Below are 27,182 nucleotides of genomic sequence, written 5' to 3'. Positions count from 1 at the left end.
AATGCATATGCAGAAAACTGATCATAGACTATAATAACCTTGACGCATAACTTCTCATTTATTTATTTAAAAACTGCCTATAAAAATCCCAATGTCAACATAACCCTTCAAAATACAGTACAACATTGTATTTCAAAACAGTTTACACAGGCAGCCCATTTCTGATATTTTTTCCTAATTGGTCATTTTACCAACCACAGATCTTTTTCAGAGCTGATCTGATAAAAAAGATCTGATTTGGACTGCCTGTCTAAACGCAGTCAAATTTCCACTCCCAACTACTCACAATAAATGTATTTTCTTAACATATAAAGGCATTAACAATTATAAAATGCAAGCATCCACAGCACAACGTAAGAAAATTGTAACTATATACAATTCAGGTCACTGACTTGAATTAAATCTATCATGAATTTATCCTGGAATTTTAATTAAGCATTCAATATTTTTTTTCCTGCTAGGGTAATAGCCATGGATTGTCTTTCAATGCACAACAGTTAGGCCATGTCAAGATCAACTGATGCATCTATTTTCATCATCTTGCTGGGAGTTCCATGGCAAGAGTCCTAGAACACCAAGAAAAATCAAGATTAGTTTTATACTGACAAAATGCGGCACAAAGTCACTCCAATTGTGTTTGGTAAGAGTCCAAAAGTGCTTCACAAAATTGCTTTTGAACATGGACCAATAGTTGTCTTCAAACATGCCAAGACTGGTTAAAAGAACATACTGGTTGAGATGAAGAGGCCTTGCTGACTTTAAGAGGCTGTGCGCTCGAGTCTGAATCCAGCTCAGGGAAGTCCAGCTCAATATCCATGACATCGTCCAAGTCAACCTCCTCTCTAAATGATACATGAAACAAAGAACAACTGTATTACAAACTTGTTTTGAGTAAGCCATCTGGCACAAGGGTGTTCTCTCATGAAGGATATACCCTGAGACTAGCTAGATACATTTTTTTCGACAGGATGGCTTTAACATATTTCCCAAATCCAATTTAAGGAGAACAACTTGTGCTTACAATTGAAGGACTATATCAAAGGGAGTATAAAGTTCAATGGCATAAAAACATTATATTTATAAATAAAAAAAATTGCTTGGTCGTTTTAAATGCCCGGATATTTGAGGGGCTTACATGGCCTGCAGCTCACTGCCTTCCAGGGCTGGGGGATCCCACGCGTGAATCTTCACCTTCCACAGCTTAATCTGCTGGTCCCATGAGCGCCGGCTGTACTTCTTAAACTTGTTGGGAGTCTTAGGATGAACTCCCGGCTGCCTCAAGTGCCTGGCAAAACAATGGAAAACAAACGGGTTAATATTAACTTTGATCTATTAGGGTGGTAGCTGAATGAAAACCAACACCATTTTACTCACTTGGGTACTTCCTTGATGTATCTGTCGTAGGCGAGTGTGTTCTTCCCGTAGGTGATCTGTTTCTGCCTCCTCATCAGGACTTCCTCATCCTCCTCCATGACCTCACCAGGGACAGGAGAATCTCTGGACTCTGAGCTGAAGAGACAGGAAACAAATTAATGCAATGAATGGATGTAGTCTGAGTGCCAGTCTGTTTGTGCTATCATGCCAACCCCTTGTCACGCACATTGTTTGTTTGGCTTGACAATGAGCGAGCAATGGAGTTGGCAAGAGCACAAAAATCTGGTACCAGGCTCTCATGCAAAACACAGTATGAGACATACATTTTCAAATATACCTTCCAGAAGAGTTCTTTCGTTCCCTTGGACCAAAATCTGATGTTAGTATCCTCCGCCTGTAACTAAAAGAAACAATACCATAAGCAATTGAAAGCTTTTACAAGCACATTTAACTAAAAGGGGAAACTACGCAGTGACTGCTGACCGTTGCATATCACGGCGGACACTTGAGCGCCTTTCGTCAGTCTCCACTTCACTCCCCCAATCCGCGCATCTAGGAACTGGACCTTCACTTTCAGGAGTGGTAAAACTGAAAGAGGAATGAAATGTACAGTTATTTCTATATTTTATCTTTAGTTAACTAGGCAAGTCAGTTAAGAACAAATTCTTATTTTCAATGACGGCCTAGGAACAGTGCCTGTTCAGGGGCAGAACGACAGATTTGAACCTTGTCAGCTCGGAGATTTGAACTTGCAACCTTTCGGTTACTAGTCCAACGCTCGAACCACTTGGCTACCCTGTTATTATGAGCCTCCTCTCCAGAAGATGTCTCAAAACACCTTAAATTGGAAATGGCTGATGGTGTGAAAAAGACATTAAACAACACCACCTATTTTAATGTAGGGAATTGTGTGCCATTTGGGACACAAGGGCTCAACAGAAAATCAACCTAAAATATTGGTTTGATAACTCCCAAGTGAGCAGTCTGAATATTACCTAACAGGTCTGTGGTTAGCGTTAATCTTCAGATCACTGGTACCCGTCGAGTCCAAGTCCTCATTTGATCTCATACTGCCATCAGCTCCCCGTTTCCGGCAGTTGGACCACCTTGAAGGGCCCCTATTCCTAGAAACAATGATATTTGGATCAACAAGACTGAAAGATCATGCCATTGTCAAGAACATCATTTTCCCGAAGAACTTAACATTAAAACAGTACTACAAATTCATTGTTCCCTTTGTTTTAGTTGATTCTTGTCAATCACTACAGACACTAGTAGGTACACTAGTTGACTATTTATGAGATATTTCAAACACCGTACAATAGCTGCTTCGGCGCCATACGACCCATGAGCGCGAAATGTTATGCTAGTCAACCAACGTTAATATAGCTAGCAAGCAAGCTAACGTTAGTAGCTAGTTAGCTGTTGCATTCAAACCAGTTACATTAGTTAGCTACATTTTGAGGGAAATTAGTTGTTATACAGTTGGCTGGCTAGCTAACGTTAGTTGGATAAACAAATGATTTGCACTTTCTATTTAGCTACAGTAACTAGTTAAGGCAAGTTAGCAAGCTAAAGTTAGCTGATTAGCTATCCAGCAGTAAACTTAGCTAGCTAACACCTGATCAAAATAAAAGGTTAGATGTCTAGCAAACACTACATTACTGTACGTAGCAAAACTAGTCAAGCATGCATAAGCCAGCAATGCAATAAATGCTCATATACTAATAACATGATAGGAAACACACATTAGCTGGAAAAGTGTATCTAGAAACAGTTAGCCAGCTAGCTAACCAGTTCAGCAACAATTCCTGATTTCGCGGGAGAAGACTGGCGCGAGAAAGCGAACTAGCAAAATAGATTTTTAAATATATTTTTGTTTCTAAATTACACTTACAAACTCATGACAACTCACCTATTTTCATCTCCGTTATATTCAGCATCGGTGCGTCTGGATTTGTGGCGAAAAGACATTTTTTTCTAAACTTACAGAGGAACGAAGGGCTTGTAGCTACTTCCCTTAAGCAGAGATCTTTTGATTTTGACGTAAACGCGCCAAAGCTAAGGAATGGCGCTTCACTGACGTCAGTCAACAATTGGAGAAGTCATTTCGCATGGCCCGGTGCCCAATGAGTGTAGAGATATCGCTTAAAGACCCAATGGAATTGTCTAATTTCGCAAGCTCTGCCGTTCCGGGGCACCGTGCCATGTACAAACGAACATGCCCGTTGTTGTCACGTGACAGAAGGGGAGGGATTTGACGCGCTTGTTTACGAAACCACAGATAGAACAAAGCTAGGACACAGAACAGTGAGTGGTTTAGTTATAAATAGAGCCATATATTTAGGGAGCTAGGCAAACTTTTATACATTTTAATATTGTTCTAATTTATACATTCTGTTACATAGCATTGTCTAAATATTCCCCATGTAATGGTAATGGAGAGCTAACATGGCTGCCATAGAATGTTGTAGTGTCATGTAAATGCGTCATAATGCTCATTCTAGACATTCAGTTTTATAGCATTTTTTTGTATATTCCCCATGTACTGTTAATGTGCAGCTAACGCCACGTCAATGTGCTATACTAGGAAACTCCGAAATTTCCAACTTTTTAACTGGTAGTAGTTATACACGTGCTGCGTTCAACAAATCAGTAAGTCGGAAATGTCGCGGCATAACATGGCTAGAATGTTGAAGTGTCCTTAATACATCATAATGCAGAAACCGCATTGGCCCAACTGTCTATTGGTGCATTCAGGACAACTGGGACCCCTGAAAAAATGGGGTCAAATCATATCAGTGACATTCTGGTCAGAAAGTTAGGGATCTACAGAAATGCCAGAGTTTTCGACATGAAACTCCCACTTAATTGGGAATTAGATACTTCAGTGTTCTAGATCCGACTACCACGTGAATGCAGAATCATCTTTGCATCTGTGACAGCATGGGCAGCGCCAATGAGTAGTAACATGTATTCTGTACGATTGTCTCCAGCAGGAGCCCTGCTGTACAATTCAAACTGATCCTTCCTGATGACCCGATTGGACATGACTCCAGCAGGGTCACCAGGAGAGATCAGTCAATGAAGTTGGACGTCTCGCCCTGTTGACTACATTAAAATGGTGGAAGCCCCAATGGCGCTGCCCATGCTGATGACAGCATTTCGTCCGCTAGAGGGCTCTATCATTCTCTATGGTTAAAAATAATTTTCGCAGTCTGAGCTTGTTTTTTTTTTTTTTTTAAATCGAGCTCCCAGTTGTCTTGAACGCACTGAAGTCGGACATTTCCGAGTTCAAAATTATTTTAAACGCGGCGCTAACACATGTTCTGCTTATACATTTCGTTGATAAAAACCTAATGGTGCTGCGTTCAAAACAACTGGGATCTCGGAAATCTGTGACTTCCAACTTCAGTGCGTTCAAGACAACTAGAAACTCTCGAAAAAAACGAGCACCAACTGAGAAAATCATTTTGAATGTTCATCCAAGTCGGAAACTCCGGCATCTTTCTAGTACTCCGACTTTCTGACTTGAATATCACTGACGTCATGATTTGTCCCCAAGTTCCCATTGAATGCGCCATTACTGTTGATAGCCACAAAGAGGCGCCCAAGACCGTCATGGTGGATCACTAGGCCTACTGATCAGTGTAGTTAAGTAATTTCCTCATCCATTCTTGGTATTGTTAAAAACATGTTTTGTGGCAATTCTCACACAACAATAGTTAAACCTTTTTGTTCCCAGGTCAGGTTAGTTAATTGTCTGTTGACAAATCCTCATTGAAATGTGGTATCACGCAGTGGACATTCAGCAACAAACAAAACAAATAGAGGGTAGTATTATTTTAATAAAGGTAACATAATTGTGAAATTAGGTATATGGCAATTTTATATACCATGTACCACATCAGATTTCCCCATTTCATCAACTGACTACTTAATTTAATATATTTTCATAGCCCTAATTGACAAAATTCCGTAATTGCATAACAGACAGATGAAAGACTGATAACACAAAGGTAAACAAAATGTTTCCATTACAGCACCCTTGAAAAAGAGACAGTAAAACAGAGTAAAGATATGTTGTGCCGTACTGTCCAGATCCTACTACATTTTGCCCCATTTGAGTCATCAGAACGATCAACTGGAAGATTTTGAAAACCACACAAGGTAATAGCTCAAGGGGCAGACAAACATTTAGGCATAAGTGACTCAGCGATATGACGTAGGTGCACAAAGTACACAGCATAGTGGGTTGATTTCCACAACAACTACGAGCATTGACTCGCGAGGCTAAACTTCACAGCTGTTTTGGTCCGTACCTACCACTCTAACAGTGTGACACGAACACATGCACAGATACTGTCGAGTCTTGCATCTCGCTCATCGCAATATCTTTGGTGATGCTCATGGCAACGTCATTTTGCTGAGACTAAATTTAACCTCTACTTAGCAATCTACTCAGCTTCAAAGTTCATGTTGTAGCCATATTGTGCAGGGGAAAATATTTGATCAAATCAAAATCATGAAGAGCAAAGTTGGAACAAAACTACAATATGCCAAGGTTTCCCATAGCAGAGTAATGGCACTAATGATGCAATAGAGACAAGGCACAATTAGAAAAGTAATCACAAGGGCAATCTGATGCACCAAGCCACCAGCAGATACCTATGCATATCTTTAGAATTGACTGAGAAGAAAACAGTATTGAGTAATCAGGGGACAATGCAGACATCCAGGATGCAGAACTTGGCCCTACAGGTGGGGCAAGGCACTCTGTTGCCCAACCAGGTCTCAGGTTTCTGCTGGTCCTGGCGGCTGGCAAACCATTTGCCCATACAGGTGAGACACCACATGGGTCTACAGTAGCACTGCTGGCACTCTCCTTCACCTTCCTCCTGGCATAGCCGTAACAGTTTGGTGTTGGCGGGCACCTGCATGCAACCAATGCAGGACTCCAGCTCCTAAGAACAGAGGCAGAGAAATATTGGGCATGATATTTCTAGTTTCTACTACACTGAGCAGAACACATTTTTTCATTACCATTTATCAAGCATGTTGGGAGAATTCATTTAAAGGTAGACTCAGCAAAATTATGTCACGAGCAACACCGGATATTGAGGTGAGCACCTTGCTCTCACACAGTCAAAGGGGGATACCAAGTCAGTTGTACAACAATGCCTTCAACTGAAATGTGTCTTCCGCATTTAACCCAACCCCTCTGAATCAGAGAGGTGCGGGTGGCTGCCTTAATCGACATCCACGTCTTCGCCGCCCAAGGAACAGTGGGTTAACTGCCTTGCTCAGGGGCAGAACAGATGTTTACCTTGTCAGCTCGGGGATATGATCTAGCAACCTTTCGGGAATTGGCCCAACGCTCTAACCACTAGGCTACCACACACAGTATGTGCACAGGTTCACTTCACGCTGTGTCATTTACTTTCTGCATCATATCGCTGAGTCTACCTTTAATGTTGAATACATTAAATTGTTCACCCATAGACAATATAACATGGGTGCACCTGTCCGCTTGTCAGCTGGTAGACTTGGTTCATTTCCACCTGGGATTTGAATGTTTCCAAGAAGAGGTCACTCATAGTCTGGTGAATGACCACATTGGCAGCGTTCCTGATTGGTGCATGCAGCTTCTCTCGCAGTTCTGCATATTCTGTTGAATTGAGCCTACGCAGGTACATAATTCAGAACTGAGTATTTCACATACATAGTACAACAGCATTATGCATCAGAAAAACAATCTTTGCATTAAACAGGTGTTACGATGGGAAAGAAATATGGTAGTTCTATTTAAGGTTTTGAAAGGGGTTGAAATTTACGGTTTACTTCTCAAATGAGCTGACAAGACAACAGCAAGCTTAGCCTATAGCTCGTGTTAGCTACTGTACCTTATGTCAAAGGGCTTGACGCTGGGGTTGATGCTAGCGACCCGGAGTGTCAGGATCTGAACAGGAGTGGCTGAGTCAGGGGAGAGCTGGTGTTGCCTTGAGTCTGTGACTGTCAAGTGAGTGTCTTGCTGCAGTGCAATATGTACATAATAGGTAGTGACCTTCATGATCCAGGTGTCAGTGATGAGAACCCTTGCACCAGGAGCACCCGTTGCAAACTTGTCAATGCGGCGAAATTCTGTGTTGACAGAGGAGGCAACTGCCCCCCAGCCGGACTGGGGCAATGCATGGGCTTTAAGGTTCTGTGATATTGGATGATTTCCCCATTTGTGCCGAGACCAGTAGATGACGAGCACCCAGCTAAAGAGCTGAAGAGCCAGTGACAATGTGAAGAAAGCCCTCCAGCCATCACTTATTAAGTGGACATAGGCCAGATACTTTTCTGGAGCAGCTATGCACATTCCCATGTAGTACCCTGTTGGATACGAACAGAAAGTTTGCCTAAATGTCAATAGACTTGACGTTTGAATGATGTGGCTAGCTACTAGCTAGGCAGAATTATCACAGATAAAAGAGACTAGCTATACTATAGTAAAAAAATAAAACTATTCAATCAGTTAGTATGAATGATCACTTGACAGGACAGTGATCAATGTGGGTATTGCATGTCATTAGCTATTTTTCACTAGGCCCCTGGCCGCTAGTTATCTGCTAGCTAAGTGACTTACCAAGTGGCAAAGTTGAATGAACTAGTAAAGTGACGCTCGTTCTCCTCACATGATATTGAATGAAACCAATATCTTCACTTCCAAGCCATCCTGAAAACAGATTTTGCACGGTGAAACCAGCTGATCGAAATTCATTTGGCGTGAATACAAAGCAAAACGCTAATACTATGTAGGCTAAAGAAAACGTTACTTCTGGCCGATCCATGTTACCAATGTATTTATATCTAGTGAAGTTAACAGTCTAGCTAATTTTATTAACACATTAGCTAGCTAGAACTGAATAGGAAGAAACCAGACCAAAAAATGACAACATCCTGTGCCACGACTTTCGCTATCCCCTGAATTTTCAAAATAAAAGTCAGGTGCTGCAGTCCAAACAAGTTATTTCTACTACCCTTTCATTTAGGGGAATCCCCGTTGAAACCGGATGCAGTTTGATTTCCATCTTAAGTAAAGGTCCAATTCACTAACTTTGCCCCCTCGGTCCTCGATTTAGCTCAAGGGAACGAGTGACGAATTTAGACCACTTGTGTTTGATATGACCCACAATTCAATGCAAACTGTAGTTAAGCGCCATACTCCGGTGGCCGCGAAGTGTCACATTTAATCAACGTAGTCCATTATATATAATCTATATATACTTGTGTTCCCTTATGTACTTTCTGTATTGATTTGTTGTTAATAAAAAATAAAATAAAAAACATTTAATCAACGTAGCTAGCTTTTAGGAATACTAAAATGCATTGGAATAAATTACCAAACTAAAAAACTAGCTAGCCAGCTATGGGTAACTGTAGCTAGCTGCCTGACACGAGTGCTAGCTAGCTACGTTAGCTTGCTAGGTATATTCATAGCTTTAAGTTGGTTGTTTTTAACCTCAACTTCCAAGATTTCCACCAAGGACTTTGCATCTGATCATCACTCTCCCTTACTTTAAGGGCTCCCTAGTGGTGCAGTGATCTACGGCACTGCATCTCAGTGCAAGAGGCGTCGCTGCAGTCTCTGGTTTGAATCCAGGCTGCATCACATCCGGCTGTGATTGGGAGTCCCATAGGGCGGCGCACAATTGGCCCAGCGTTGGCCGGGGTAGGCTGTCGTTGTAAATACGAATTTGTTCTTAATGCCTAGTTAAATAAAGCTTAATTTTTTAATAATTGCTTGGGCGAGGGACAAATCGGACGTGACGATGTAAAACGTTATTCAAGGGCTGAGGGTTTAGCGCTGACAACCATGAGTTTGGACGGCAGCCTGGGTGTCGCAACAAACTTCTGTGCATTTTATGGCACACTACAAACCAAAAAGGTGTACTGGGTTGAAAAAACCAAGGTAAAATAAAACCCATATGTGATAGGGAAAACTAACTTAATCAACCCAAAATAAAACACATTGACAAAACAAAAACTCCTACTTCTTCCTTCCTTCAAATCTCCATATCTTCCTTCTCAGGCTCTATGACTTGAGAGGGTGGTACGGCTTGTGACAGTACTCCATGCAACTCCTATGCCGAGAAGTCTTTCAAAGCCAGAAGTCTTTCAAAGCCAGGAACCGTTCCGCCGCATCCACAATATCTATTTTCCTGGACTTTCTCTCCACCTTGGCAGTGCCATTAATCACCATAGCTATAAATACCACAAAGTCCACCTGCTTAACCTTAAACATATCTGGGTCCCGCTGTTGAAGGGCAACCCCTGCAGCCTTCAGTGAAGGCCTATCCACCACCATGGACTCTTCAGGAGAACCATTTGAACCCTCAACCCTTTTAACAGGCGCTGCATATGAAATGCTCTGAACAGCCCTGACTTTGGACACCTCATTCTCTTTCACCCTTGTTGGGCATTCCAAAGACATAGCTTCATGGTTCTCACCACAATTGCAACATGTCACATTTTCATCACTTTTAAAACACATGATATGATCTTTTCCACAACTTGAACATCTCGGCTTCTCCATTCTGCAAACACTTGAAACATGTCCAAAAGCTTTACAATGATGGTCTTGGAACACATGTTCTGGCTTGGTAGTTTATATATCCCAAATGCACTTGAGTAGGGAGAGACTCCATATTAAAAAACACAAGAACAGATAGTCTACACTTTTTCTTCATTCACCACACAATTCATCCAACGAGCATCATTCACTCCAGGAATATTTTTCATGACTGCAAGATATTACCCCCTTGAGGAATGCCCTGTTCCGAAGAGGCACACATGACATATCAAACTTCTCAAATCGGGTGAGAGGCAACACGCTCCTTCTGATCCTCAGAACAAAAAATCTAAACAAACCCGCCTCTCGTGATCCTCACAGCCTTCACTTTACCCAGCACTCTCTCCACCAGTTTGGATATATCAAATGGATTCTTTAAAATTGGTAATCCAATCAGCTGCTTTTTGAGTAGTTCGTTCTCAAGTAAATTTCCCAACCACGTGAGCCTTATCAGGTTATTTTGTTGAGTATAGTCAACCTATCACTGCAGCAGTAGCATTATAAATTAGCAAAACCAAACCAAGAACCAATCTGCGTTCATAAACGTTATGGTGAATAAATATTGTAGTGACCCTTCTGGGGTAGGGTGGGCAGACCACGGGCCTGAGTAGGTCACTCCTACTAAGGCCAACTTTGAGTGGTTAATATCCCCGAATTAGTGTGGATATAACTAGTGGGGAGAGCCCCATTTGGCTATCTCGTGATTATCTCTCTGGGGAGATACTTCCCGCTGGACTGTGAGTTACGGTATGGCTAGTTAGGTTGTTTTGTGCAGCTCCCCATTACCTTGTGCAGTGTAACATTAAAACGGCTGTTGTTGGCATTAACTATGATTCTCTCTCCATTCGTTTGTTATTTAAGCTAGTAATGTTATAAGATCGGGAACCCCGTAAACGCCACAATATATTCTTTCAGTATGTAACATGAAAAATAATGTATTTTTAAAAAGGTAATCTCATGGTCAAAAAAGTGAGACAGAATAGCCTACTTTAAGTTTATTACAACCTCTGTCTGCCAAGTGGTCTTGACCTTTATGACACTTTGTAATGCTGGTTCAAGATCCACTCCTGTTCATCAATAGTCCAATAAAAGATAATCCAGTGTAATGTGACAAAGTAACAGTTAATATAGTATTTGTTGGAAAGAGGAAAACAAATTAACAACACAGATGTGCCTCCAAATGAGTATGATGAAAACTATATTTTAACTGTACGATCCTAACAAAAAAACGATGAATTACCTCACCAGAGCAGCACAGCAACAGTGTCAGCTGGAAATATTTACTCTTGAGACCTGGTGGCGGCCTGGCGTCAGCCAGGGCAGAGTACATGCCAGAGGAATTTAATATCAGGAGGAAGCAGCAACAGGTCGCTCAGCGGCTGGCACTTTGCCCAGGAACAACTGGAGGCCTTTGGGTTAAAAAGAAAATAAAGAAGAGCCCAAGCCTGTTTGGATCTCTTCACTCCCGAAAATGTTTATAACATTAAAGCCTGTCTATATATAAGGTCACTGCCTACATTTTTTATGTATTAAATAGTTATCTTGGATTACATGAAAGGCTGTATTTGTTCAAAATCTTTTTTGGACTTCTGTGTGTGTACCAACCAACTGATCTATTTCGTAATACCTTCAAATATGGCAGAAAGGGCCAACATGAGAGTGACTTCCGGACAAGATAAACACCTTCTTCGCCCGCTTTGAGGATAACACAGAGACACCGACGCAGCCCGCTACCAAGGACTGTGGTCTCTCCTTCTCTGTGGCCGATGTGAGTAAGAAATTTAAGCGTGTTAACTGTCGCAAGGCTGCCAGCCCAGATGGCATCCCTAGCCACATACTCAAAGCATGCACTGACCAGCTGGCTGAAGTGTTTACGGACATATTCAATCTCACCCTATCCCAGTCTGCTGTCCCCACTTGCTTCAAGATGTCCACCATTGTTCCTGTACCCAAGAAACAAAGGTAACTGAACTAAATGACTAACGCCCCCTAGCACTCACTTCTGTCATCATGAAATGCTTTGAGAGGCTAGTTAAGGATCATATCACCTCTACCTTACCTGACACCCTAGACCCACTTCAATTTGCTTACCGCCCCAATAGATCCACAGACGATGCAATCACCATCGCACTGCACACTGCCCTATCCCAGCTGGACAAGAGGAATACCTATGTAAAAATGCTGTTCATTGACTATAGCTCAGCATTCAACACCATAGTACCATACAACACATCAATAAGCTCGGGGCCCTGGGTCTGAACCCTGCCCTGTGCAACTGGGTCCTGGACTTCTTGAAGGGCCTCCCCCAGGCGGGGAAGGTAGGAAACAACACCCCCACTTCGCTGATCCTCAACACAGGGACCCCACAAGGGTGCGTGCTCAGCCCCTTCCTGTACTCCCTATTCACTCATGACAGTAGTAGACCTGATTACCAACAATGACGAGACAGCCTACAGGGAGGAGGTGAGGGCCCTGGGAGTGTGGTGTCAGGAAAATAACCTCTCACTCAATGTCGACAAAACAAAGGAGCTGATCTTGGACTTCAGGAAACAGCAGAGGGAGCACGCCCCTATCCACATCGATGGGACCGCAGTGGAGCAGGTGGAAATCTTCAAGTTTCTCTGCGTACACATCACTGACGATCTGAAATGGTCCACCCACACAGACAGTGTGGTGAAGAAGGCACAAGAGCGCCTCTTCAATATCAGGAGGCTCAAGAAATTTGGCTTGGCACCTTAAACCCTGACAAACTTTTACAGATGCATAATTGAGAGCATCCTGTCGGGCTGTATCACCGCCTGGTACGCCAACTGCACGCTCTCCAGAGGGTGATGCGGTCTGCCCAACTACCTGCCCCCCAGGACACCTACAGCACCCGATATCACAGGAAGGCCAAAAAGATAATCACGGACAACAACCACCCGAGCCACTGCCTGGTCACCCCGCTTTCATCCAGAAGGCGAGGTCAGTACAGGTGCATCAAAGCTGGAACCGGAAGACTGAAAAACAGCTTCTATCTCAAGGCCATGTTAAATAGCCTTCAATAGGTGGCTTCCACTCAGTTACGTAACCCTGCACCTTAGAGGCTGCTGCCCTATATACATAGACTTGAAATCACTGGCCACTTTAATATTGGAACACTAGTCACTTGAATAATGTTTACATATTTTTGCCTTACTCATCTCATATGTATATACTGTCTTCTATTCTACTGTATTTTAGTTTATGCCACTCATCCTAATATTTTTATATTCCTTAATTCCATTATTTTACTTTTAGGTTTGTGTGTATTGTGTGTATGAATTGTTAGATATTACTGCACTCTTGGAGATAGAAACACAAGCATTTCGCTACACCCGCAATAACATCTGCTAAACATGTGTATGTGACCAATAAAATTTGATTTGTTTGTGTTCTTCTGCAGTAGGTGGCAGCATTGTACTAACTTCTTCCATAGTACTTAAAGTAAAGGTTCACCCATTTTGAATGTTCCATTGTTTTTGTGCATCTCTGAGCGATATTCTGCCTATTCCCTGGGTCATTTCATGTTTTCATGTGTATCTGAGCTATTGCCGTTCAAGCAGGCAAAAATTAGGTCTGTATAACATTCACTACATGACCAAAAGTATGTGGACACATGTTCATCGAACATCTCATTACAAATCATGGGCATTATTAATATGGAGTTTTTATTTTATTTATTTATTTCACCTTTATTTAAACAGGTAGGCCAGTTGAGAACAAGTTCTCATTTATAACTGTGACCTGGCCAAGATAAAGCAAAGCAGTGCGACAAAAACAACAACACAGTTACAAACAAACGTACAGTCAATAACACAATAGAAAATTCTATGTACAGTGTGTGCAAATGTAGAAGAGTAGGGAGGTAAGGCAATAAATAGGCCATAGAGGTGAAATAATTACAATTTAGCATTAACACTGGAGTGATAGATGTGCAGATGATGATGTGCAAGTTGAGGTACTGGGGTGCAACAGAGCAAGAGGATAAATAACAATATGGGGATGAGGTAGTTGGGTGTGCTATTTACAGATCGGCTGTGTACAGGTACAGTGATCGGTAAGCTGCTCTGACAGCTGATGCTTAAAGTTAGAGAGGGAGATATGACTCCAACTTCAGTGATTTTTGCAATGCATTCCAGTCACTGGCAGCAGAGAACTGGAAGGAAAGGCGGCCAAAGGAAGTGTTGGCTTTGGGGATGACCAGTGAAATATACCTGCTGGAGCGCGTGCTACAGGTGAGTGTTGCTATGGTGACCAGTGCGCTGAGATAAGGCAGGGATTTACCTAGCAAAGACTTATAGATGACCTGGAGCCAGTGGGTTTAGCGACGAATATGTAGTGAGGGCCAGCCAACGAGAGCAAACAGGTCGTAGGGGTGGGTAGTATAGGGGGCTTTGGTGACAAAACAGATGGCACTGTGATAGACTACATCCAGTTTGCAGAGTAGAGTGTTGGAGGCTATTTTGTAAATGACATCGCCGAAGTCAAGGATCGGTAGGATAGTCAGGTTTACGAGGGTATGTTTGGCAGCATGAGGGAAGGGCGGCTTTGTTTCCGAAATAGGAAGCCGATTCTAGATTTAATTTTGGACTGGAGATGCTTAATGTGAGTCTGGAAGGAGAGTTCACAGTCTAACCAGACACCTAGGTATTTGTAGTTGTCCACATATTCTAAGTCAGAACCGTCCAGAGTAGTGATGCTAGTCGGGCGGGTGGGTGCGGGCAACAATCGGTTGAAGAGCATGCATTTAGTTTTACTAGCATTTAAAACCAGTTGGAGGCCACGGAAGGAGTGTTGTATGGCATTGAATCTTGTTTAGAGGTTTGTTAACACAGTGTCCAAAGAAGGGCCAGATGTATACAGAATGGTGTCGTCTGCGTATAGGTGGATCAGAGAATCACCAGCAGCAAGAGCGACATCATTGATATATACAGAGAAAAGAGTCGTCCCAAGAATTGAACCCTGTGGCACCCCCATAGAGACTGCCAGAGGCCCGGACAACAGGCCCTCCGATTTGACACACTGAACTCTATCTGAGAAGTAGTTGGTGAACCAGGCGAGGCAGTCATTTGAGAAACCAATGCTATTGAGTCTGCCGATAAGAATGCGGTGATTGACAGAGTCGAAAGCCTTGGCCAGGTCGATGAAGATGGCTGCACAGTACTGTCTTTTATTGATGGCGGTTATGATATCGTTTAGGACCTTGAGCGTGGCTGAGGTGCACCCATGACCAGCTCGGAAACCAGATTGCATAGTGGAGAAGGTACGGTGGGATTCGAAATGGTCGGTGATCTGTTTGTTAACTTGGCTTTCTAAGATTTTAGAAAGGTAAGGCAGGATGGCTATAGGTCTATAACAGTTTGGGTCTAGAGTGTCTCCCCCTTCGAAGAGGGGGATGACCGCGGCAGCTTTCCAATCTTTGGGGATCTCAGACGATACGAAAGAGAGATTGAACAGGCTAGTAATAGGGGTTGCAACAATTTTGGTGGATAATTTAAGAAAGAGAGGGTCCAGATTGTCTAGCCCGGCTGATTTGTAGGGATCCAGATTTTGCAGCTCTTTCAGAACATCAGCTGTCTGGATTTGGGTGAAGGAGAAACGGGAGGGGTTTGGGCAAACTGCTGCACGGGGTGCTGAGCTGTTGGCAGGGGTAGGGGTAGCCAGGTGGAAAGCATGGCCAGCTGTAGAAAAATGCTTATTGAAATGATTGATTATTGTAGATTTATCGGTGGTGAAAGTGTTTCAGTGCAGTGGGCAGCTGGGAGGAGGTGCTCTTATTCTCCATGGACTTTACAGTGTCCCAAAACTTTTTGGAATTAGTGCTACAGGATGCAAATTTCTGTTTGAAAAAGCTAGCCTTAGCTTTCCTAACTGACTGAATATATTGGTTCCTGACTTCCCCCTGCATATCGCGGGGGCTATTCAATGCTAATGCAGAACGCCACAGGATGTTTTTGTGCTGGTCAAGGGCAGTCAAGTCTGGAGTGAACCAAGGGCTATATCTGTTGTTAGTTCTACATTTTTTGAACGGGGCATGCTTATTTAAGATGGCGAGGAAAGCACTTTTAAAGAGCAACCAGGCATCCTCTACTGACGGGATGAGGTCAATATCCTTCCAGGATACCCAGGCCAGGTCGATTAGAAAGGCCTGCTTGCTGAAGTGTTTTAGGGAGCGTTTGACAGTGACGAGGGGTGGTCGTTTGACCGCGGACCCATCATACACGCAGGCAATGAGGCAGTGATCGCTGAGATCCTGGTTGAAGAAAACAGAGGTGTATTTAGAGGGCAAGTTGGTCAGGATGATATCTAAGAGGGTGCCCATGGTTACATATATAGGGTTGTACCTGGTAGGTTCCTTAATAATTTGTGTAAGATTGAGGGCATCTAGCTTAGATTGTAGGATGGCCGGGGTGTCAAGCATATCCCAGTTTAGGTCACCTAACAGTACGAACTCTGAAGATAGATGCGGAGCAATAAATTCACATATGGTATCCAGGGCACAGCTGGGGGCTAAAGGGGGTCTATAACAAGCATCAACTGTGAGAGACTTGTTTCTGGAAAGGTGGATTTTTAAAAGTAGAAGCTTGAATTGTTTAGGCACAGACCTGGATAGTATGACAAAACTCTGCAGGCTATCTCTACAGTAGATTGCAACTCCGCCCCCTTTGGCAGTTCTATCTTGCGGGAAGATGTTATAGTTAGGGATGGAAATTTCAGGATTTTTGGTGGCCTTCCTAAGCCATGATTCAGACACGGCTAGTACATCTGGGTTGACGGAGTGTGCTAAAGCAGTGAATAAAACAAACTTAGGGAGGAGGCTTCAAATGTTAACATGCATGAAACCAAGGCTTTTACGGTTACAGAAGTCAACAAATGAGTGCCTGGGGAACGGGAGTGGTGCTGGGGGCTGCAGGGCCTTGGTTAACCTCTACATCACCAGAGGAACAGAGGAGGAGAGGATAAGGGTACGGCTAAAGGCTATAAGAACTGGTCGTCTAGTGCGTTAGATTCAAGGCATAATGTACAGACAAGGGTATGGTAGGATGTGAGTACAGTGGAGGTAAACCTAGGCATTGAGTGACGATGAGAGAGGTTTTGTCTCTAGAGGCACCAGTTAAGCCAGGTGAGATCACCGCATGTGTGGGTGGTGGAACAAAAGGGCTATCTAAGGCATATTGGGCAGGGCTAGGGGCTCTACAGTGAAATAAGACAATAATCACTAACCAAAACAGCAATAGACAAGGCATATTGACATTAGGGAGAGGCATGTGTAGCCGAGTGATCATAGGGTCCAATGAGTAGCACTAGATGAGTCAGGGAGCCAATTCTGTAGTCGCTGCTACGCTAGGCGAGCTGGAGACACAGAGATTCAGACAGCTAGCGGGCCGGGGATAGCAGATGGGCATCCGGCGATGTCGCAACGGAAGAGCCTATTGAGACCACCTTGGCCGGTTACATCGGCAGACCAGTCGTGATGGATTGGCGGGGCTCTGTGTCGACAGTAAAGGGTTCAGGTCAATTGGCAAAAGAGGTATTGTAGCCCAAGAATTGTCTGGTTGACCTCTTTGGCTAGCAGGGAGATGGGCCTAGCATGAGGCTAGCTCCAGGCTAACTGGTGCTTGCTTCGGGACAGAGAGACGTTAGCCAGGAGTAGCCACTCGGATAGCAGCTAGCTAGCTGTGATGATCCGGTGTAAAGGTAAAGGACGGGACAAGACAAAGACACACGTCCGACTGCTACGCCATCTTGGAAGACCCATGAGTTGGTCTCTCCTTTGCTGCTATAACAACCTCCACTCTTCTAGGAAGGCTTTCCACTAGATGTTGGAACATTGCTGCAGGGACTTGATTCCATTCAGCCACAAGAGCATTAGTGAAGTTGTGTACTGATGTTGGGTGATTAGGCCTGGCTCGCAGTCGATGTTCCAATTTATTCCAAAGGTGTTCGATGGGGTTGAGGTCAGGGCTCTGTGCAGGCCAGTCAAGTTCATCCACACCGATCTAGACAAATCATTTTTGTATGGACCTCGCTTTGTGCACAGGGTCATTGTCATGCTGAAACAGGAAAGGGCCTTCCCCAAACTGTTGCCACAAAGTTGGAAGCACAGAATCGTCTAAAATATCATTATGCTGTAGCGCTGAGATTTCCCTTCACTGGAACTAAAGGGCCTGGCCCAAACCATGAAAAACAGCCTCAGACCATTATTCCTCCTCCACCAAACTTTACAGTTGGTACTATGCATTTGGACAGGTAGCGTTCTCATGGCATCTGCCAAACCCAGATTTGTCCGTCAGACTGCCAGATGGTGAAGCATGATTCATCACTCCAGAGAACGCATTTCCACTGCTCCAGAGTCCAATGCTTGGCACCACTCCAGCCGACACTTGGCATTGCGCATGGTGAACTTAGGCTTGTGTGTGGCTGTTTGGCCATGGAAACCCATTTCATGAAGCTCCCGACAAAGCTCCCGACGTTGCTTCCAGAGGTAGTTTGGACCTTGGTTGTAAGTGTTGTAACCGAGGACAGGTGATTTTTACGCACTACAAGCATCAGCACTCGGTGGTCCCGTTCTGTGAGCTTGTGTGGCCTACCACTTTGCGGCTGAGCCGTTGTTGCTCCTAGATGTTTCCACTTCACAATAACAGCACTCACAGTTGACCAGGACAGCTCTAGCAGGGCAGACATTTGAGGAACTGACTTGTTAGAAATTAAAGCATTGTATGGCTCTGTCCTCGATTTTATACACCTGTCAGCAACGGGTGTGGCTGAAATAGCTAAATGCACTCATTTGAAGGGGTGTCCACATACTTTTGTATATATAGTGTTACAATGGAGGCTGCTGAGGGGAGGACAGCTCATAAAAATGTCTGGAACGGAGCGAACGGAATGTCATCAAACCATGTGTTTGATAGTTTATGATTGCGATAAAGCCACTCTCACTACACTTGAGGTTAATAAGAATACGACTTTCAGATCGCGAAAACCTCTATCATACATGTCAGGTGTCAATACTGGCCGATGTCATAACGCGGGAGGTTGTCTTCTCTCGAATGAGCCATTGACCATATTTTTTGCGATATTCCTACCACGACGAATTTGTAATTTAACAGAGGATCTAACACATTTATCCCCTCTGTGTGCCTCATCAGTCCAGCGTGCATTGCATTACTTTTGCGAATGTCAGACTACATTCGGGGAGGAACATATATCTGCAGGTTGAACATGGTGAGATTGTAGTCCACTAAATTGACAGTGCAGTTTGTTTTGGCGATTTTAGAGCTAACTAGCTACTGATATTGACTTTGGTATTATTTTGTAGCTACGTTTGCTAGCTAGCTTGCCAGCCCATAGGGAGCATTGCATTGTGGGTTTTGTAGTCGATTTAGCTACAACAGATCTCCACAACCATTTTTTGCTACTAAACTTATTATAACGACAAAATGAAAAATGTTTTCACAAAAAATATTGTTATCACATGTTAGTGTTATGTAACACAGTAAATTATAGGTATGAGTGGTTTTGGGTGGATTTTTCCTGGACTGTCGACTGTTGTCTGCCCTGTTCCAAAAACTATCTTTGCTATCTAGACGCATCAAAAGGTCTAGGTTACACTGTTAGCGGTTACCATGTGCACCATACTGCACTTAACTACAAATTTTGCTTGCTAAATGAAGACCAAAAATAATATGATGGGTATGCTCCCCAGCTCTAGGAGGCCTATAGCCTAGACCTAAGTTGTAAGGCATACAGATTGTGATATAATAATAATCAAAAAACGCGTTATTATACTGAATTTATGACGATAAATATTGAAATGCAATTATAATTGTCCTTCTGTTGGCCTGTCCATAAAAGTCACCAAGTAGCCATGCGCGTAATCAGTGGTTTAATATGTTATTACGCACGGCGAGAGATATTTTGGGCGGTCTCTCGCTGTAGGCGGCGTGGCGACTTATCTCACCGACAAGGGCTTCTATGTAAACTGAGGCAAAACTAAAACAGATGAAACTCAGAGCACATTCACAAAAAATGCTGCCAATTTTGATGTCTCCAGAAGACGCGGAATCCACGGGAGAAACACGCGCCTGCACATGCGGTCTATTCTTTATTTGTGTTATTTAAAGTAAGCTTGTCGATGCTTGTAATCAGAGTGCTGCATTGCATAGTGATTTGTCCGGCTATATTTTATTGATTAAGTTACAATATAATATTATTATACTTTTGCACGATATTGTTTAAGGCAGTGCTGTCGGTTTTCAATAGTGCCTTTTTTGTGTAGAAATGAGGAATCCACATCTACTCAGCGATGGCTGGAAGACAATCAATGCAAAGGATTCAACTGGGAATAAAAAGTTTAAACGGAAAGGTCGGGACCCCAAACGTGTCACCAGTGACGAAGTCAAACATTTCCAATATGATTCAATAATGGACGACGATTCTATGGGGGAACTGATGGAAGAGACATGTAGAAACATTGTCCAAAAAAGACTACAGGACCCTGGTTCAGTTCTATCTGTGGAGAAATCCATTATTTCATCTGGAAACCCGAATACTGCTCTTGACATGAGGATAAATGCTTCACCATCAACAGTTACTGGGAAGCCCCCATCATCACAGTCACAGCCTTTCTCCGAGTCAACAGCGACAAGCAGAGCACATCTCAGCACATTCCCGCATGTTACAAGTTATGGCCATCAACAGTCATTTGGGACTGATCACACATTACAGTCCCGGATCGTCCTGTGCCAGCGCTCCGAGAAGTCCCTCTCCTCAGCCTCTCAGACAGCCTACATCAATAGCAACGACCCGGTTGAATCGCCAAAGAAACGGCTAGGAGAAACGTCTGGCGTCGTCACTGAGATCAAAGCCGTTCAGCAGACACGGAGGCTACTGGCGAATGCCAGAGAGAGGACCCGGGTGCATACCATCAGTGCAGCCTTTGAGGCGCTGAGAAAGCAGGTATTAACACTGAATTCACTAAACAAACAATCCGTACAATGTCGCCTCTTGTTCAACATGTGATGTTCATGCTGAACTAAGTGTAACTTGTTGCACTTAAGTGCCCATTTCAGTATGCCACTGTATGGAGATATGGAAATTATGAAAATAACTGTGAATGTCATCATAATATATCCTACTTGAGTATGAATGTAGGCTAATATATCCCACTTGAGTATAAATTGTAAGGCCCCTTCTATAGATAATTTATTAAATTGATTTTACTGTCAACAATTTACAATTTGGTATTATTGACATTATGTTCAAAATATGTGCTCAGTTTGCTACATTAAAGATATGAGAAAGAACAGTCTGTAAGACAGGTTAGTCCAAACAGTTAAATTGTCACTCTGATTCTTATTCTGTTCTACATACACAATTATTTGTCTGGCCCCCCCAAAAACATGTTCCCCTTCTGTAGGCCTATGTAATAGTCTATTCATGTCATTTATATGCAATCAAAATATCAGTGCAAATCATATCCACATGACACCTCTCACAATGACAGAAAAATATGTCAAATGCATATGAAACAGGGAACAGGCTTCTTAATGACAAAGCTCTTCACACTCCAGGTACTCCAGTAGGTCTGATACTAGTAGGTGTACTATGAAATATCAATGTCAACTACAACTAACTCTTAGTTGACCAAAACCAACATGGAATATATATCCTTTGAAAACAAATCAGGGAAGTTGTTGTGAACCAATTTTACTGGGTCATGTCATCACCAGCTGTTTTGGCACTTAGAAAGATATGGTGGAAAACTGTCACATGACACCAACTGACACCAGCAATAGTATCTAAAGAGCATGTATACCGTAGCTTAACTGAAAACTTCCTCAACTTGGTTCTAGCATCCTCTCATATCAGTATGATGGGCCTCCTTAACCTAACCAAACTTTAACCCATTACAGGTGCCCTGCTACTCCTATGGACAGAAGTTGTCAAAGCTGGCTATATTAAGAATCGCCTGTAACTACATCCTGTCGCTAGCTCAGCTGGCAGACCTGGACTACACCCCAGATCACGGCAACATGAGCTTCAGAGAGTGCGTGGAGCAGTGCACCCGCACCCTGCAGGCCGAAGGACGCTCCAAGAAGAGAAAGGTAAATTGGATATATGGAAGAGGGGGGGTGGGGGGGGGGGGGTGCAGTATTTAGGCTACTGTCCGACGACGGTCTGGCCTGAGATTTTATCCTGTGCATGTCTTCTTTGGCTGAAGGCCTCATGTTGCAATGACTAGGTGGGGTGAGACATTGACATGGAAATGGACTCCTGCAAGTGAAAAGTATTCAAGCACACGTTTGGAAACATTGCTGAAGCATTGCAATACGTTTGCTTTAAAGTTAAAGGCTATCAAAGAAGAGCATGGCCTCTGAGGCATCAGTAGTTACAGAGAGGGAATGGAAAGCCAAGTCAAAGCCAGCTTCTCCTTCAAACGTGTTTATTGCAATATAGCATATCAATAACATGAAACATATTTCAGTTGATTCAACTATGCTTATAAACAAGGCCGTTGATAAAGAGCAACAGGTGACCATACAAAGCCAATTAAATAATTGGTCATGGATATTTGACTTTAAAATAAAGCTAAATTAATGGAGCTTTTCTTTCTGCTCGTTTAAAATCCTTCCTCCTACACTGTCATGTCACATACTAACAAATCGATCAGACATTTTAGAAGGACTGGTAAATTGATAACATCATAGCATTGAAAACTTAGCAGAATGGCATTATTGATTTATTTTATTTGACATTTTGCAGGATGAAATCTCTTGACATGCATTCTCGTTTTCAAGTGTCCAAATCAAAAAATAACTAAACAAACTAACAACACTTAGTCACAAGAATAATATGGCAACTACTGTCTAATAATAATAACAATGAAATAATAAGAATTAAAATAAAACAACTAACATTAACAGTATAAAACAGTTGTACAACTACTAATAGGCCTACAACTAATAAAATATACTGCTACACCTACTTATAGAACTAATAAAACTACTGCTACTACAACTAATAAAACTACTGCTACAACTACTAATACAACTAATACAACTACTAATACAACCACAAATACAACAAATAAAACTACTGCTACAACTACTAATAAAACGAATAAAACTACTGCTACAACTACTAATACAACTAATAAAACTACTGCTACAACTACTAATACTACAAATACAACTAATAAAACTACTGCAACTAATAAAACTACTGCTACAACTACAACTAATAAAACTACAAATACAACTAATAAAACTACTGCTACAACTACTAATAAAACAAATAAAACTACTGCTACAACTACAACTACTAAAACTACTAATACAACGAATAAAACTACTGCTACAACTACTAATACAACTAATAAAACTACTGCTACAACTACTAATAAAACTAATAAAACTACTACTACAACTAATAAAACTACTAATACAACGAATAAAACTACTGCTACAACTACCAATACAACTAATAAAACTACTAATACAGCTAATAAAACCTACTGCTTCAACTACTAATAAAACTACTGCTACAACTACTAATACAACTAATAAAACTACTGCTACAACTACTAATACAACTAATAAAACTACTGCTACAACTACTAATACAACTAATAAAACTACTAATACAACTACAAATACGACTAATAAAACTACGAATACAACTAATAAAACTAATACTAGAACGAATAAAACTACTGCTGCAACTACTAATACAACTAATAAAACTAAGTAACTATAATATATGCATTCATATTTACAAATATCTTCACATGGTGATGTTTCTATTAGTTAAAACACAAACAGTTTGATTTTAATGCCCTGATTTCTATAGGTCAATTATTCCAGTCAGTTGGGCATTTGTATCCGAAAGATAACCTGCTGCGTAAGTTCCCCTAACCTGCTAGTCAAAACCGGCAGATCTGCCCTATCTACTAATGATATACAGCGAAAACTTCCCTTTGACTGATCAGGAAGCTGCAAATAGAAAAACATGGGGCAGTGTGACAGACAGAGGGATGGTATTTCTAACAAAAACGACAACAAAAGAGGGAAGAATACACTCTCTCCAATTAAGACGGGCAGTCCTTTGCCTACTAAGGATCCCATTAAATTAAATCATCATCAACTCGTTTTTGAAAGAGAACTGGGTGTTTTGCCAGTTTTTTGTCCAGAACAGAATAAAAAGTGCCCCTGATGAATAAAAGGGGTGATTGATGCCTTTGTGTTTTATGACACTGGGAGTCATGTAAACTGAGGCTGAACTTCCTCCAGCTCTCTTCTGGATCCACACATCTCCATGGCCTCTCTATAAATCAGCAAGGTTTTTAATGCATGGATGAGACCCAAGTATGGAGAACGTTCATTTACACATTAACTTCTTCACACTGATCTATCAATTACTGTCCTTCCAGTTCTTCATCTGTCTCGTCAGTCCTCTCCTCCCCCAGTTCTTCATCTGTCCCCTGTCAGTCCTCTCCTCTGTCACCCTCTCATCCATCCCCCTTTTTCTCCCATCTTTCATGGTGAAACAACATTATAAAGGAATATAATTGAATCTATAATTGTGTAGTTATATAAAGGTTAAATGAAATAATTTAATCTACATTTTTAACACACATTTAGTCATATCTGTAATTTAATGTTTTAAATGTCATTTAGCAACTCTTCACCTATTGCCAAAACTCATAACATAACATAGTAACATCACACAATAGGTTGATTACCCTGAACTTAAAAACTGTAAACAAGTTGTATTTCACTAAAAATAACTATTGTAATCTATACATTTTGTAAATTGCAAATTACATCAAAGTTGATGCAAACATTTAAACACTTTTCTTAAAGATAAAGAAAACTTGTCTAAAATAACATAATGATGAATTAGGTGTTTGTTCATAGATTACATATCCAACATAATTACACACATACAACTTTTCCCTGCACTCCCAGTTCTCTGCTCTCTCTCCCTCACTGGGAGCTAATGTGTTTCCCTAGCATAAAGCACATTCAATAGCTGAGCGGTTGTTTTCCTGGCAGTCCCAGACACCAGATGTTCGTAACGCTAGTTGGGAAGTCCTGCTGGCGCCACTCAGGGCAGAGGGCAGGGTGAAGGCACGCGAGCTGGGGCCCAGAGAACTCACTCGCTACAGGAATTGGCACATTCCCCAGTGCGGTACTGGCACATTCCCCAGTTCTCCCCTGGCCATCTGTTCCAAAAAAACACTTTGAAAAAAAAAATACACTGATCATCACTCTCTCAGGATACAGCACTGAGCAGCAGCTGTTACAGAGGCCGGGGAAAAAGAGGGAGGGAGAGAGAGGGAGGGGGAGAGAGGGGTGGGCTCTGTGAAAGAAAGAAATCCCTTTGTCAGAGAGAGCCAGTGAGTCTAAGGGGAAACTTTCGAGGGGATAAAAAAACTTTTTCCCAATGCATACTTATTAAAGACATTTAGAAGTTATTCCTGCGCTTGCTTAAAGCCCTGCACTCTGCTCTGAATTCACTTATTGTCTACTTGTTGGAACTCTTTTCAATAACATTTCAAATCTAGCACTTAATTAATACTTTATATTTCAAATTTTATCACATGCAAACTGGAAGACCTATTTTCAGAAGTATTTGCAAAACAAATGAATTGAAATGGAATCAGAGAGTTTTAAAAGTCAAGTCTTCAACAAACAAACTGACAGCATCAAGTCATAAACAAATGTTACAATTCCCTACCATGTGTTAAAGATGGGGAAGAAGGATCTGTCTCTTTTGTAGACACATTAAGGAAAATGTTTTGGTTGGTTTGCATCCAACGCTAAAGAGAGGGAGAAAGAATGTTGTTGTGTCCCACTCAGTTGTATACTGCATCTGATCTGACCAAGCAGTTCCTTTACTGGTATGGGTTATATTCTTCTACCCCTTGTATTTACATAGACAACTCTGCACCTATGAAGTCATGGGATATGCATGCTTTATTTTTACAGTTCTATTTGTACGCATCTCACCACCTCTTGATATGCACCCACAGGAGATTGTGTTTTCAATGCCTGATACATTCTTTTATGTCTTTTATAGGAGTAAAATTCTCACAGCATCGGTGGCGTGAGCCAGACTTTATAACAAGGCCCTTGAACAAAAGAAACTCTTTCCAGCTCTGTTATTGAGGTTATTCAAGGTCACTCCTGGAGGAGACTACAACCAGTCACTTGGACATACAGTATGCTGGACCTCATTTCATAGGCCTACCTGTTGAGCTAGTAGAAATATCAAGAATCTCCAGTTATGGATATGTTTCTGCCCGTCGGGAGTTGGAATGAATCTCATTCGGTTGATGTTTGAAGAGTTAAAAGCGTGAGACAGCATTGATGTTCTTTAAGCAAACACGCCTGGTGGATGAAATCAGATTGTTCAATCATATGACAATTGGAGGCAGAGACAGCAGTGATTATAACCGTTCATAAAGGTGATTATGACAGTTTTATTCAACTATGAACCCCGATGCCTTTTCAATGACATACAGATTGTTGTTTTTCTTTATAGTATGATTGGTAATTTTTGCTTGATGGAAGCTAACTAGTGAAAGCGCTAGTAACATATATTTGATTACAAGATAACTTAAAATGACATAGTAATGGTATTTTATTCAGCAACTGTTTTTATGTTTTGAAATATGAATTAAGTTACATGGGTTATTGTCTGCTACCTGAGCTCAGTATTTTAAAATATCCCAGATTGACACATTTAAAAGTGACCTGCCTTTCAGCTGGCCTTTTCTAATGACAAATCTCTGACTGTTGTGTGCTAATCAAGCACTTTTTAACCAAAAATAAAGGAACTGTTGTTAATTTATTTGAATGGATATGCATGATCATTAAACACCTCTAACATCTTTAAATCGTTATCTCAAGTACTGCCAACCTAAATCTCACACAACAATCACACACTACACCTTTAAACAGCTTATAGCAGCTGTCAAGCTTCCCTCAAAACAAAGTTGTAATTATGACGATGATCATGAAAGAAAGTCATTTCATTTTCTATCTGAATCTACCTCGTGTATGTGTGTCTAAATCTTGATGTGTTAATGTGTTGTGTTCTCTTAATCCTAGACTACAATACGTCTTTTTGAGGCACGTCATAGAAAGGACTTGTTAAGAACACC

The 27,182-nt window shown here is 41.9% G+C and overlaps 3 protein-coding genes across 8 annotated transcripts; 1 reads left to right on the top strand and 2 right to left on the bottom strand.

Annotated features, from left to right (window-relative positions):
- Positions 1-34: 34 nt before the first annotated feature.
- On the bottom strand, positions 35-3,598 carry slbp (stem-loop binding protein). 2 transcript variants are annotated; one of them, XM_055888570.1, is made up of 8 exons: positions 3,290-3,598; positions 2,370-2,498; positions 1,858-1,962; positions 1,712-1,768; positions 1,375-1,509; positions 1,136-1,285; positions 731-842; positions 35-566 (listed from the first exon to the last, which is right to left on the bottom strand). In XM_055888570.1, exons 1-8 carry the CDS (start codon positions 3,346-3,348, stop codon positions 498-500), a joined length of 816 nt encoding a protein of 271 aa, XP_055744545.1. In that variant the 5' UTR covers positions 3,349-3,598; the 3' UTR covers positions 35-497. The 2 variants fall into 2 exon arrangements, with proteins under 2 accessions (XP_055744545.1, XP_055744544.1); XM_055888569.1 differs by having other exon boundaries at positions 1,712-1,774; positions 3,290-3,597.
- A 1,604-nt stretch (positions 3,599-5,202) lies between these two features.
- On the bottom strand, positions 5,203-9,024 carry tmem129 (transmembrane protein 129, E3 ubiquitin protein ligase). Of its 3 annotated transcripts, none has more exons than XM_055888568.1 (5): positions 8,938-9,024; positions 8,006-8,095; positions 7,278-7,752; positions 6,897-7,056; positions 5,203-6,338 (listed from the first exon to the last, which is right to left on the bottom strand). In XM_055888568.1, the coding sequence occupies exons 3-5, from the start codon at positions 7,742-7,744 to the stop codon at positions 6,090-6,092; spliced, it is 876 nt and encodes a 291-aa protein (XP_055744543.1). In that variant the 5' UTR covers positions 7,745-7,752; positions 8,006-8,095; positions 8,938-9,024; the 3' UTR covers positions 5,203-6,089. The 3 variants fall into 3 exon arrangements, with proteins under 3 accessions (XP_055744543.1, XP_055744542.1, XP_055744541.1); XM_055888567.1 differs by lacking the exon at positions 8,938-9,024 and adding an exon at positions 8,303-8,862; XM_055888566.1 differs by lacking the exon at positions 8,938-9,024 and having other exon boundaries at positions 8,006-8,296.
- Positions 9,025-18,957: 9,933 nt separating this feature from the next.
- atoh8 (atonal bHLH transcription factor 8) lies at positions 18,958-26,869 on the top strand. 3 transcript variants are annotated; one of them, XM_055888560.1, is made up of 4 exons: positions 18,958-19,237; positions 20,292-20,971; positions 21,928-22,119; positions 26,096-26,869. In XM_055888560.1, the coding sequence occupies exons 2-4, from the start codon at positions 20,294-20,296 to the stop codon at positions 26,099-26,101; spliced, it is 876 nt and encodes a 291-aa protein (XP_055744535.1). In that variant the 5' UTR covers positions 18,958-19,237; positions 20,292-20,293; the 3' UTR covers positions 26,102-26,869. The 3 variants fall into 3 exon arrangements, with proteins under 3 accessions (XP_055744535.1, XP_055744534.1, XP_055744533.1); XM_055888559.1 differs by lacking the exon at positions 18,958-19,237 and adding an exon at positions 19,262-20,135; XM_055888558.1 differs by lacking the exon at positions 18,958-19,237 and having other exon boundaries at positions 19,262-20,971.
- The last annotated feature ends 313 nt before the right edge of the window (positions 26,870-27,182 follow it).

Source organism: Salvelinus fontinalis, chromosome 29 (genome assembly GCF_029448725.1).
Source record: "Salvelinus fontinalis isolate EN_2023a chromosome 29, ASM2944872v1, whole genome shotgun sequence".
In the NCBI taxonomy this organism is placed as follows: Eukaryota; Metazoa; Chordata; class Actinopteri; order Salmoniformes; family Salmonidae; genus Salvelinus; species Salvelinus fontinalis.
The sequence above is the reverse complement of the archived record's forward strand: the minus strand, read 5'-3'. Positions and strand labels throughout refer to the sequence as shown.